The 12,824-nt window shown below is 49.0% G+C and overlaps 6 protein-coding genes across 6 annotated transcripts; 2 read left to right on the plus strand and 4 right to left on the minus strand.

Moving 5' to 3' along the window:
- Positions 1 to 353: 353 nt before the first annotated feature.
- Positions 354 to 1,053, minus strand: DID2 (putative SNF7 family protein Fti1/Did2; the record flags this gene model as incomplete). Its single annotated transcript, XM_041705257.1, has 2 exons — positions 354 to 938; positions 1,009 to 1,053. The coding sequence occupies 2 exons, from the start codon at positions 1,051 to 1,053 to the stop codon at positions 354 to 356; spliced, it is 630 nt and encodes a 209-aa protein (XP_041557761.1).
- Positions 1,054 to 1,571: 518 nt separating this feature from the next.
- hacA (transcription factor HAC1) lies at positions 1,572 to 2,930 on the minus strand (the record flags this gene model as incomplete). The annotated part of the gene is made up of 2 exons (XM_041705258.1): positions 1,572 to 2,673; positions 2,734 to 2,930. The coding sequence occupies 2 exons, from the start codon at positions 2,928 to 2,930 to the stop codon at positions 1,572 to 1,574; spliced, it is 1,299 nt and encodes a 432-aa protein (XP_041557762.1).
- A 1,865-nt stretch (positions 2,931 to 4,795) lies between these two features.
- On the minus strand, positions 4,796 to 6,393 carry ENP1 (snoRNA-binding rRNA-processing protein ENP1; the record flags this gene model as incomplete). The annotated part of the gene is made up of 3 exons (XM_041705259.1): positions 4,796 to 5,654; positions 5,715 to 5,959; positions 6,019 to 6,393. 3 exons carry the CDS (start codon positions 6,391 to 6,393, stop codon positions 4,796 to 4,798), a joined length of 1,479 nt encoding a protein of 492 aa, XP_041557763.1.
- A 695-nt stretch (positions 6,394 to 7,088) lies between these two features.
- APUU_50282S (SPRY domain-containing protein) lies at positions 7,089 to 8,921 on the plus strand (the record flags this gene model as incomplete). Its single annotated transcript, XM_041705260.1, has 1 exon — positions 7,089 to 8,921. The coding sequence occupies one exon, from the start codon at positions 7,089 to 7,091 to the stop codon at positions 8,919 to 8,921; it is 1,833 nt and encodes a 610-aa protein (XP_041557764.1).
- Positions 8,922 to 9,090: 169 nt separating this feature from the next.
- On the minus strand, positions 9,091 to 10,806 carry HER2 (glutamyl-tRNA(Gln) amidotransferase subunit HER2; the record flags this gene model as incomplete). Its single annotated transcript, XM_041705261.1, has 4 exons — positions 9,091 to 9,968; positions 10,034 to 10,209; positions 10,268 to 10,592; positions 10,665 to 10,806. The coding sequence occupies 4 exons, from the start codon at positions 10,804 to 10,806 to the stop codon at positions 9,091 to 9,093; spliced, it is 1,521 nt and encodes a 506-aa protein (XP_041557765.1).
- A 589-nt stretch (positions 10,807 to 11,395) lies between these two features.
- ETR1 (enoyl-[acyl-carrier-protein] reductase) lies at positions 11,396 to 12,724 on the plus strand (the record flags this gene model as incomplete). Its single annotated transcript, XM_041705264.1, has 2 exons — positions 11,396 to 11,619; positions 11,683 to 12,724. 2 exons carry the CDS (start codon positions 11,396 to 11,398, stop codon positions 12,722 to 12,724), a joined length of 1,266 nt encoding a protein of 421 aa, XP_041557766.1.
- Positions 12,725 to 12,824: the final 100 nt, after the last annotated feature.

A 12,824-nucleotide genomic window follows, 5' to 3' on the forward strand; every position in this document is an offset into this window, starting at 1 on the left:
TATACGTTTCCAAAATGGAATATGTCTACGGTGCCGTCACAGTGAGGCGACAATAAATATACCCTAATAAATGGATATCCAGCAGAATCTTCTCATGTACCTAGCTAGGTACGTATCTCGTGGGGGGATACAAAATTCCCCACAATGTATTCGCAAATAGGCGCAAATCAAGCGCCTTCATCCAGCGCATGATGTGAACCCAAAAACAAGACAGATATATACAAAATTGTTCATAGCCTATCAAACTCAGAATATTTGCGCGCTTCTCCATGGTTCGCCTAAACTAACATGACCAAACAGTAGAAAAGGAAAAACGAAAGGCAGGAAGCATGTACACCACAAAAAAAAGCAAATCAATTTGCGGCTCGCAGAGCTCGCAATCTGGCACCTAGTCCATCCTCAACATCTGCATCGACTTTCGTTTGTTCCTTCACATCTTCCTTTGGTGCTGAGTCCTGCTCTAGAGCAAGTCGCATGTCCACTCCCGCATCGTCGGCAAGCTGCTCCATTAGGCGATCAACATCGGCCTCGCCCTCAGCCCCATACTCTTGCATTGAAACACCTTGAGCCACATCCTCGATGGCGCTGCTGGCAATCTTGAAGTCCTCCGAGCGTGCGAGAAAGTTGTTTGCGTGGGATACTAGCGTCTCGAGGTTTACACTCTTGGATGCAGCGTCTAAGCCTCGAGACGCCATCGCGAGGGTGCGCGACGTGTCCCGGGTGCTCTGTGCAGCCTTCAGTTCATTTATGATCACATCTGCACGGGCCGCTTCTGCTCGCAAGGTGACCTGTCGCCGTTTCTCGCGCACGGCGGAGGATGCGTGGATCCGCGCTATCTGGAATTCGCGGTTTTTCATCGCCTTGTCGGCCTTTGCTTTTTCGGACTTGAAGGTTGTCTCCGCGCGGGCGGCTTCTTTCTTCAAGCGATTGGAGTGTAACTGTTAAGGTGACAACCGCAGTTAGAGAAGTGTTGCTGTATTGGCCGGGGGACCTGGCCACAAGACTCACTTTGACATTGGTGCGCGCTTCAAAAATAGGGTCTTTTCGAACCATCTTGAGTTGTTGTGACAATCGTGTTGGAAAGTACCGGTACAATAGAAAGCGCAAGACCTGAACAGAATTGTGGTGTGAAAATCTCGATGGTTGGTTAGGTTAAAGAGAAGGCGGGCCTGGCTACCTAGGATTGAAGGGGGGATGCCTGGTGTGGCGAACGTGATCCCGAGTCCTAGCGCTGGGGGACAAAGAACTTTTCCAGGAGTTCTGGCTAGTTATGTGGATTTTCAGTTATTCTATAATTACTGTGGTTTCCGCCGACTAAAAAGCAGCGACAAAGAATATAGGGAAAATTCACTGTATCACTCTCCCTGGGTGGGCAAGGCAGTCCTAACCCCCGCCGATCCGCAGCCGGCTGGGAGAGAGCAGATCATCACCCCACACTTCCGAGTACGTATACATTGATACAGCAGTACCTGGTTAACTATGAAGCTACCTTACTAGACCAAGAATACATATACATAAGTTCAAACGTTTGCTTGTATGTTGATGGACAGTGAAAAACGCTAATATACAAACTATCGTAAGCCCATTCCCCTCAGCAGAGACGTCAACGCCTCTCTTGGGTTGGCCGAACTCCGTGAACTCCGTATGACCTTGTAACGCTTTCCCGAATTATTGCGCCGACTACCCTCTAACGACTTTAAACCACTCAAGATTCTCCCACATCGTTCAGGCTTCTCAAGAAGATCTATCGCCGATGCCAGGGTTAATAAAGATTCCCAGCTCCATCGACCCTCTACAACACCGGTAACAGAACGCTCTTCCTGAAAGAACCTCTCACGCACCGCCAGCTGCAATGCCCTGCCCGTCGCATCGCGAAGTGGACGCGCCATGGCTGGGTTGCAAGCTAGGAGTCTTGCAAGAAGTCGAATTCGGAAGGTCGTTGGGTTGCTCGATGTCTTCGAAGGAGACAGGCTCGGTGTCAAAATCAACCATAGAATCAAATGAAAATGCTGATAGATCTCCTGAGTCGAGAACGTCAAAGGCGAACCCGTCTTCAAGGACTGAAGTATCTGACTTAATGGATGAATCACCGTGGAATAGGCGGTGGAAGTCATCGTCAGAAAGAGGAGCTGCAGCGTCGTTAGGCTCGTGCTTAAGGCTGGCATCGAGGTCGAAAAGCGAGAGGGCACTTCCATCTCCTTCGAGCCCACCGACTGACACTGCAGGTCACACAACATCGCTGCAGGATGTTGTGTCAGGTCGGAGGACTCTGCCAAAGAGGAAGGTTTCAACGTAGGCGAGTAGTCGGTAACAGATGGTGTCGGGAAGGGAATTCGGTCGAGGGCTATTTCATCACCCTCTTGCTTAAAAAGAGTAGGGGTAAGAGTCGGCGATACCGATGCGGGAGAGGCGGCTCTTGGTGTGCTGTGACGGGACCCTCGGACCTCTGCTGAGAGTTGCGCAACTTGCTGGCTTAGACGGTTGTTCTCAGCTTCCATCTGAGAAAGTCGCTGGATGAGGAACTGGTTCTGTTGCTCCATGTCGATCTTCTCGTTTTCTAACTTTTCCATTTCCAACCTCTTTCGTTCGCGCGAGGTCTGAGCGGCTGCGCGATTGCGAAGAACTCGCTCAATCCGGCGCTGCTCCTTTTCATCGTCAGTCTTGGCTCGTTTCCTTGAGTTGGTGTTAGCCAGCTTGAACGGTTCCAAACTACGTCAGGCGATTTACACATACCTCGGAGGCAAGTTCGTCTTAGGAACTGGTAATTCCTGGCCCCAGGATTTCCTCTTCTTCGCTGCTTTCTTTTCGTCTGACTTGTTATCCAGCTCTGCATCCTCTGCCTCAAGGGATGTGTCGGCCGGGGAGACAGTAAGCACAGGGACCTCCAATGATGGGGTCGAAGGCAAAGAGTCTGTGAAAGTGTGGTCCATTTTCACTGGCAACAACCGGTCTGGAAGTGATTTCAAATTGATTCAGGGATAATAATATAACTCCACTGGTATAAGCGGTTGTGTGATAAGAGAACTTGTCGTTCTGGGTTTGATTCGGTTGAAAATTGGATGCTTGCCTCGGTCATTAAGACAAAGGCCACCGTGTCATCACGGAATCAAAGCCGGAAGCAAGATTCCAGCCAGTGAAAATTTGGGGCACAGGTACCAAAGGAAGCAGGAAGTGGAGAGGGTAAAAAGGACAGCTGTTCATAAAAGAAGGGTTGTGGTACAACTCTTGTTGAGACTTGTGAGACGGGGAATTGGTCGCCTCTTTAAAGGCCAGCGTGTTCAATTCAGGCGGACCTCCTTCCAGCAAGGGGCGGAGCAAAGCCCTCAGCCACGTAACCGTATTATTACTCCGTAAATACAAGGAATCCGCCCGAACCTACGAATAATCACCCAGTTCTTTTAACGAAAAAACGTATAATACCAGTAACCAAGGAAGATCCATGGTTAGCCCTCTCCTTCGCCCCTCAGCCCCTGACTCCTCAGCCGTGCATCTTGAGACAGCCCCAATGAATCTGCGACAGGCAGTGGAGCCCTGCTGTTGCATTCATGCTACGCAAGAGTGGCACTGGCAGGAGTTTACTTTCGCATTTAGAAACAGGAGATAAGCGAAGATATCAGTCACCAAACCTCCAGAGATTCACAAGTCATGATCTTCATGGGCAATTCTCAGCAAAGACTGCTAACTTATTAGTTAGTTAGTTATAAACTAACGAGTTAAATAACTTAACTAAGTTATCGATTGCTCACTCAAGTTCTATTCTTGACTACGGAGTAAATCCGAAGTAATATTGTTCAACAGCTGGGCCTATTTCGCAGTTTCACTGATCCTCGTGCTTACCCTTATAACCGACTCCGCAGGGGTCGGTTAGTATGTGTTACAGTGCTGAAACACTTCTCTTACTAGTTAATGTTAACTGAGAGTTGCTTGTTAAGTTTTGTGTATTACTATTTTCACTATTATTCAATTCATTAATTTATTACTTTGTACTCTTCTGTCTTCAAATTTGGGTGTTCAATGGCTGCCTGGCCCCTCCACTCTATTGATATAATAATATGACTAATTCGTGGAATGCGCCATCTATAGTTCTATGGATTCTCGAGCGGGCCAGTGCAACACGGAAGAATCCACTGAAATCATATTGACTCGGGTGAGACAGACAATGGAAACGGCTGCCTGCAAGCCAGTTTTGCTTTGGGCCGAAGATAACTGGTATTGACCAAACTGGTTAGCCGTGCCCTGTCAGCAGTCAGCACAGATACGTTCCGTCGCAAAATCCTTGTGAGTCTGAGCCTCTGAGGTGGAACTGATAAATTTCCATGTTGGCCGCAATATGAACCTCGCGCACGAGCGGCTCGGCCGAGCTGTCAGACTCTCAGTCTATGGTAGTTTACTCTGTACAGGGGCTGCACTTATTATTACGGTTGCCAGCCCAGAATGCCGGGAGCCAGAAAACAAAAAAGGAGTCAAGGACATCATCCAGGACATAAAGAGTGGCGTCGTGTGTATATTATTGCAAACGTAAGGAGAAAGGAGGTTTGGTCTTGACTGGTCGATCAATCTGCCCGCCCGCCCTTTTCCTCCATAACGGATATGCACAAGACTCTCTTGCTTTTGACCTCGAATTCTACTGAGCGAAGCTCACAACTAAAACATTTTAATATTGGGAATATAGTATGCAAATCATGAAAGCATCAAGTCATCAATGAACGCCGCCCATCCGAACTCGCGAATCAGTACAAGTTATGAGAAAACTAAATGTGTCTATGAAGCATCCAAAGAGAACCCTTTCTCAAAACTATAATGTGGTGTCCATCGTATCATCTCCAGCATCAAGCGCACTCTGTCTCTCAGGATCAGGAGCGACTATACCCCGTCCTCTGCCTGCTAACAGTTCACGCCTCACTTCGGGCCCGATGTCCTTGTGTCCACGAACCAACAACAAATCCAACAGAGCTTCTCGCTGGTCCTCGGTGATATCATTACGATAACGCTGCGCAAAGACCAAAAGTGATTGATGCCAAAGCACGGGGAGTTTGTATGCCTTAGATGGTCCATCGGTCATTGTATCTTCCGCTGGGTCGGCAGCGCGGAACCGTAGGAAATGGAAGACAAGAGCGTCAATGACTTTGTAAGGAAGGGCATACTTTTTCTCCAAGAATATTCGAATGAAGGTATTCACGGCACCAGTGCTTTCAAGCGACTTCATTGACTGTTCAGCGGCAAGGTCACACATTCGAAGCAATGCGGCTGCCGAATGCAGGACGGGGATAGAGACGCGCGCGATTACAGAGGAAACGATGTGAGCCTCTCGTAGAGTGCAGGTTCCACTCGAAACCAATGGGAATAGCAATCCCTTGAAGAAGCATGCTGGCTTGTAAAGCGCTTTCTTCATCGAGTTGTACGTGTGAACATTAAGTTTCTTGTGTTCATAAATTTCTTCTCGCACGCGTTCAAGTAAGACTGTCGATATGTACTCCTGTGCAACGGTTGGTTTGTGTGAAATGAACAGCCTAGTTCCAGCGTAGATGGCGTTCGCAGTCCATGACTCGGGGCGGGTGATCGAAAGGAGTGTTTGCCAATTCGGAACGGTGGGAAGGATCTTGAATGGCTTTGGAAGAGGCCCGGATTTGTAGCGAGAAAGGATCATACCAACCCTAACTCCCATTAGTATATCAATGCAAACGCCAGGTCGGCGAGGCTTTGACAGCACTTACTTCTCGTATACCTCAATAGCTTTTGCAGGGATTTGAACAGCATCTTCGGCCAGACCTCCGCCCTGGATTATGGGCCCAGTACTTCCAGCCTGTTTCGCTTCGTGTTCAGCGATCTTCTCTAGAATAAGATCCGCAAGATTCGTGGTTTGACGGTTCGTGTCTAGTCCGCTTGGATTGAATATCGGATCCTCATCACCTCTAGGAACGAACTTGTGGAACATATCGAGATCGTTTGGATCAACCTCCTAGTTGGGAAATTAGAATTGCACAGTCATCATATCGCTGGAAAACCACAGCCACATACCACTTCCTCGATTTCTTCCTCGTCGTCCCATTGTTCCTCATTGAACTTTCCATCGTCGTCCGAGAATACGTCCTCGTCCTCGAATCGGGACTCAAAATCAAATGCCGACTTTTGTTGCGTTGCAGTCACTCCCCGCACAGCTTCCTGTTCAGCATTTTCTTCATCCGCAAGTTCTTGTCCAATTTGTAGAATCTTTCGGGAAGTTTTCGCATCCACAAAGCGCTCCCCGTCCTCCTGGCCTCCATCTGTCCTTGATTTGCGCTTGCTCTTTTTGCTAGGGTCCGTCCGGAGGTGCCCGGTACCAATGATATCCTCTGCGAGAGGGTTGTGTCGTCGGGCAGCAGCCGCAGCACGAGAGGATGTCACCTTAGGCATACTGGACCTTTTGGATTGGATCAGGATGCTGGGCTAGCTGGTCCAAGGTTGCCGTAGAGCAATTTTCTTCTGAACGTAAGAGCTGACTGGAAGGAAAATCCCTGTCGCCAACAACCAAACCGAATCAACAGAGTCTCCTTCTCAATCGAAGCTGCGAATGTGTGTAAATTTCCAGATCATGTGATGATCACTTTTTGGTCGACTTTTTTTTTCTCCAGGGCTTATCAGTCTCACCGCCCAGGTACCCCTCCTATTGTGGTTGATATCGAAGCCGGCCGGGAAGAGCGTGGGTTTTTGCCGGCTGTATCTTTTCAGACCGCTTCCGAATCCCAGCTGCACAGACGGAAGCTTAACAGCTTTTGCAACCCCATTATTTACGGTAAGTTGGTTTCTACATCCATAAGTGACTTTCTCAATTGCAGAACCAGTTTAATCAAGTTAGTCTCTTAGTGTCTTGAAATATCGCAGCTGTATAATCCCACATTGCAGTATAAGTCGGATATTGGATCTCAACAACTCCTTTACACATTCCTCGCAAGATACCGCAACTACGTTCACATTCGTCGTTAATCAAAGCACCTCTCAACGCTGGAAATATTCCTAAGCCCGAAATCTGCTATATTGACATACACTTATTGACCATCGATTTGTGGGCAGTAGGGCAAAGCACATCCGTCTCGCACCGCCTCCGCATTATGACATCTACTCACGCGGCCGGGTCCCCGGCCCCGTCTTCTAGCATGAACTCCCCCGTCCTTCATCCAATGTCTGCACCTCTTCCAAATGGATCTTTATTAGATGGAAATGCTAGATCCTCCCCGGTGCCGCTGAGTGCCTCCTCAGTCCAGGCCGACAGTGCAAGGTCGAAACGCAACAAACGCGATAGTCGTAAGAAAAGGGAGGCCAAAGGATTGGACCAGGAAAGCGCGGCTCCCAAAAAGAAATCGGTTGTTTTACACAATGCTGCAGTCCCGAGCTCCGATCTCAGCATCCTAAGACCAATTGCAGTTGGGGAACCCAGACGCTCCGATCGACTACCTCCTCAGGCCCGCCAATTGAACTTCGCAGTGCGCAAAATGTCCGGTGTGATTGGCCATACTTGGGATTTCTATGAAGTCGTTGACAAACTTACGAATAAAAATGGTTTTCGCTATAGCTATGCCATAGCGGACAATGAGTTTTCACATATCAAATACCGCCAAACAGATGTTCCTCCGTATCACGCACGGTTTAGCTTTGAAGATTCTCCAGCTGCAATCCTCTTTTCTGAAGATGCTCTTGCGGTTACAACAAATGATCCATGGCATACAGCGCGTGCTAATGTATGCGCGCGCGAAGGGTCATACTATTATGAAGCTCGGATCATAAGTGGTGTACTGAGCGACTCCGGTACAACATCTTCGAATGGGAGCACTAGCTTGCCCTCGAGAGGCCATGTGCGACTTGGGTTTGCTAGAAGGGAGGCAGATCTTGATGTTAACGTAGGGGTTGATTGCTATGGATATGGGATCCGTGATGTAAACGGTGAAGTGGTCAATCGCATGCGGTGCGAATATTTCTTCCCAAAAGGCGAATCAATCCGCGAAGGTGATGTTATTGGCATACTTATCAACCTTCCACGGCTTTCGCTACACAAAAAAATTGTTGAGGGAACATACGACGCCGGAAACGATACTTCAAGATCAAACCCGGGGTCTGGTTCAGCTACGAATATCATCCGTGATCGCATCCCCTTCCATTACAAAAACGACTTTTGCTGGCAACAATCCAATGTCTTTCCTACTAAGCAATTACGCGACTATGCCTTCAATCTCAAGGAAACCCCAGCATCCGGGGCCCCATCTCCGTTGAACGGAGAAGACGCCTCTCTACGCACATTGCCGGGCTCCAGTATCTCAATATACAAAAACGGTGTAAAAATGGGAACTCCTTTCAATGAATTATATGCGTTTCTACCACCGGCCAGCAGACTCGCAAATGGTACCAACAATCTCGGGCTCGGAGAACGTGAAAATGCCGACGACGGTATGATCGGATACTACCCGGCTGTCAGTTGTTATGGAGGTGGTGCTGTCGAATGCCGCTTTCAAGCTCCTTGGTGGTTTGGTCCTCCCTCGAATGAAAACAATGGCGAGCCAGTCGTTGGGGTAGGAGAACGCTTCAATGAGCAAATCGTCGAAGATATTGTAGCCGACATTGTAGATGAGGTGGAAGCAATGCTCGTCTGGGGTGGTCTGGAAAGTGACATTGTTAATAACGCTGAAATAGATGATTCTGGCGCCGGGGCTGTAGGGGGCACAGACGTTCTCAAAGGCGGCGTCGGTGCTGCTTACAACCCCACCACGACCTTGTCTACTGCCCCGGCGGAAAGCAATGGGGGGAATTGCGGTGCAAACATAAAACTTGCAGACCAGGACATGGGCCACTCTACCTTTGAAGATGTTATGGCCGTTGATGCAGCAAACACATCCAATATTGATATGCCTATGGCCTCAGAACCTGATGACACGCCAATGAATGGAGCTTGAGAAGGGAGTTTCGAGTCGTGTGCCTTGTTTTGCTGTTTGAACGTTATGTGCTTCCTTGCGCTCCTAATGCACAGCGGAGCTTAGAATCGCTTATCCTAAAATTCCAGGGGCTTGAGATGATAGGTGCACTGGAAAGCCTCAGAAGTTGACACTATATAGCATGGTTAATTTACAATCCGAGGCCCTCTAGTACTTCGCCTACTTCCAGGACAAGTTTATCGTCACCATACTGGCCAATTATCTGGATACCGGCCAAGATTTCACTCTCTTGATTGTCAGTATCACCTTTCCCAGATACAGGAACGGATATGGCTGGAAGGCCAGCCAAACTAGCAGGCACTGTAAAAACATCATTGATGTAGGCATCCAAAGGCGATCTTGTCGCCTTAGCACTCGTAACATCGGAAATGGTCGGTGGTGGAGAGGGCGCAGTTGGGCATATGAGGACGTCGACGCTGGACTCTCGAGTATGCTGCTCAATCCCCGATATTCCTAGATCCAGTGGATGCTCTACCCTAAATGCGACGTCGAAATCGCGCCTAACAAGACGTCGAATGCGCTGTGCCTGGATGAAGTAGTTGTCGATCGCCTGGGCGCTCAAGCTAAATGCGCCTAGCATGATTCTTCTCTTAACCTCCGCTCCAAACCCTTCGCCTCTAGTATTCACGTATAAATCGTTTTCTGATTTATTGTCGCACTTGGGATCATTGGATCGAGATCCGTATCTAACACCTTCATATTTTGCTAGGTTTGAAGATGCCTCGGCTGGAGCGAGTATGTAGTACGCTGACAAGGCTAACTTGGTCATGGGCAGCGATACAGGTTGAATTATATGCCCTTGCTGACGAAAATATTCCAGTGAGCGACACCAGGCTTGCCGCACTGAGGGATTAAGTTCTGAGATGTTATATTCCAGGGGAACACCGATTCGGAGACGGGAGGATTCGGAGCGGGAGGGGTGGTGCGAATTTAAATTAGATGATATCCTGGACCTTGACGCTGGAGGAAGGCTTGTCGGATCACGGGGGTCGTGCTTGTTCAGGGCGTCTATCAAAAATCGGTCAGCATTCCGCCATGCCGTTGCATAGATACTGGGTCAGACAGAAACATACCGAAGACATCACGAACCACTGATGTCCGTTTCGCCAAAATCCCAACTGTATCTAGAGAGTTCGCATATGCGACAACGCCCCATCTAGATAACAGCCCGTAAGACGGTTTGAACCCTACAGTTCCCGTATACGCAGCTGGAAGGCGAACAGATCCGCCTGTGTCCGTACCTATTGCTCTGTTTGATACAGATTAGACGAGCATCCTGATCGAATCAGCCAGCCAGTATTACATACGAATGACACTGGTCCGTGGCAACTGCAAGCGCACTTCCACCAGAGCTCCCTCCCGCCGAGAGATGGCTTGAATCACGGCTGCGGTTTATATTCTTGACAGGTCCGAACCGAGAATGGACTGAATGAGACCCCATACCAAATTCATCCAGATTCGTTTTTCCGGCAATTATGGCCCCAGCGTCTTGTAGTTGTTGAACCACCGTCGCGTTAAACGGGCTCGTGAATGTATCGAGGGTTTTCGAGGCACATGTCGTTGGGAAACCTCGAGTGCATATGTTATCTTTAACCGCGATGAATTGGCCGTCTAATCTCGATTTCGGTTTTCCTGTTATATTCATGGACCTCTTAGTATTCAATAAGTGCAGATAATGAACAGGAATTCAGGCTAAGGCCATACCTTGCCGCTGCCGACTGTCCGCCTCCTTCGCCTGATCTTGCCATCGGCCGGCATGACGGCGCAGGGGGGTTACGAAGGAATTGAGAGCGATATGCGAGCTCTGGTTAGCAACATATCTCTCAGCTTCAATCAAAAGGGACATTTAGGCCACTAGAGCGTGTATCGTAGAGATTGGGGGACGGCGAGATCCATTGCGGATGTAGACTTTCGCAGAGCCCAGGTTCCGTGGGTGGCCCGTGCTTCGACCATGCGTGAAGTTGTCAGAGCGCTGCACTACAAGTACCGTGCTTCCTACATCAATACATGATCGAATTGCGTTGTTTCCGCCATTTACAGCATTATATATGAGGCATAGGTGCTAGTGATAAACTTTCTTCGTCTCTGCATTTGCTAACCTGTCGCCGCCTTGAGAAGTGATGTTATACTGTATTGCTAGATGGGTGGATATATATACAGTGACTAGTGGTCAAACATTGTAGTCTCCAATATGCGAAAGCTGTTAACCACTGAGGGTGTAACATGAAAAGAAAAGTTAACATTCATTATGCACCTAAAAGAAGAGCTAGGCGAGGCTGCCTGTTACCTATGGATGGAGGTCAGCGGGAGCTTCCCAAAGCTCCGTCGGTCCGAGGACAAGGAAAGCGACGTCACCTCGCTGTCCCCAAGCTCGCCAGCTTTAAATTTCCCAGGATCGATACAACGATCAGCTCCCAAGCCCGACAATAGCCATTATGTTCTCACGCTGCGTCCTCCAATCCACGGCAAAATCGTCGCTGATTCAGGCACCCTTTCTGCAAACCCGCATTTCAGCGCTGTCTTCTGTTACCGCACATCGATGCCAGAACTCTATTCCAAGCCCCCGGGTTGATGGTCGGCGATACATTTCAGCCTACGGGTATACGCAAGCCAAAGCGCTCGTTTATTCTCGATATGGAGAGCCGAAAGATGTTTTACAGTGAGCCGCCATTGATTTTTCCGAACCATTTCGGTCTCAAGGCATAACAAAGTTTCCTCGCAGGCTTCACAAGCATTCGATTTCCGCGCCCAATGGAACGCAAGTTAACCTCCGTCTTATCGCGGCTCCTTTGAACCCCGCCGATGTGAACCAAATTCAGGGCGTATACCCAAGCAAGCCTCCCTTCCAGACGACGCTCGGCACACTGGAGCCATCCGCTATTGGCGGAAACGAGGGCGCGTTCGAGATCATTGGAACTGGATCTGAGGTCAAGCGGCTTTCAAAAGGCGATTGGGTTATCATGAAGCGTACGGGACAAGGTACCTGGCGCACACATGCCCAGATGGACGAGTCACAACTGATCAAAATCGAGGACCAAACGGGCCTAAGTCCGTTGCAAGTCAGCACCGTGAGCGTAAATCCCGTTACCGCATATCGGATGATTAAGGACTTTTGTGATTGGGACTGGATGCGCGCTGGAGAGGAATGGCTTGTACAAAATGGCGCAAACAGTGGCGTGGGGCGTGCTGCTATCCAACTTGGAAGAGAATGGGGTATCAAGACACTCAATGTTGTTCGTGAGAGGCAGACACCAGAAGAAACAGAGGCTTTAAAGCAGGAATTAAAAGACTTAGGAGCCACCGCAGTGGTCACCGAGGCCGAGCTGCTGTCTGGAGAATTCAGGAACATTGTCAAGGAGCTTACTCGACAAGGGAAGGAGCCCATCCGGTTGGCTCTGAACTGTGTCGGTGGTAAAAATGCTACAGCTCTGGCGAAGGTCCTGGCGCCAGGGTCCCATATGGTTACATACGGGGCTATGTCGAAACAACCTGTTGCCCTGCCCTCTGGACTTTTGATATTCAAAAACCTGGCATTTGATGGTTTCTGGGTGAGTAAATGGGGAGATAAAAACCCACATCTCAAAGAGAACACGATCAAGGATATCCTGCAATTGACTAGAGCCGGAAAATTTAAGGATATTCCTGTGGAAGAAGCTAAATGGAGTTGGGACACCGAAGCCCCCGAGCTTGCAGCGGCTGTGCAGGGAACTCTCAGTGGATACAGGGGCGGAAAGGGCCTGCTCAAATTTGAAGGCGACGACTAAAATCCAAATGTACAATACGAAAGTTCTATCTTCTAAGAGGGAATCGATGCAGGTGTATATGATTCTTCATGTTGCTATGTAGTATGCAATTAGCTCATCC

Source organism: Aspergillus puulaauensis, chromosome 5, assembly GCF_016861865.1.
Source record: "Aspergillus puulaauensis MK2 DNA, chromosome 5, nearly complete sequence".
NCBI lineage: Eukaryota > Fungi > Ascomycota > Eurotiomycetes > Eurotiales > Aspergillaceae > Aspergillus > Aspergillus puulaauensis.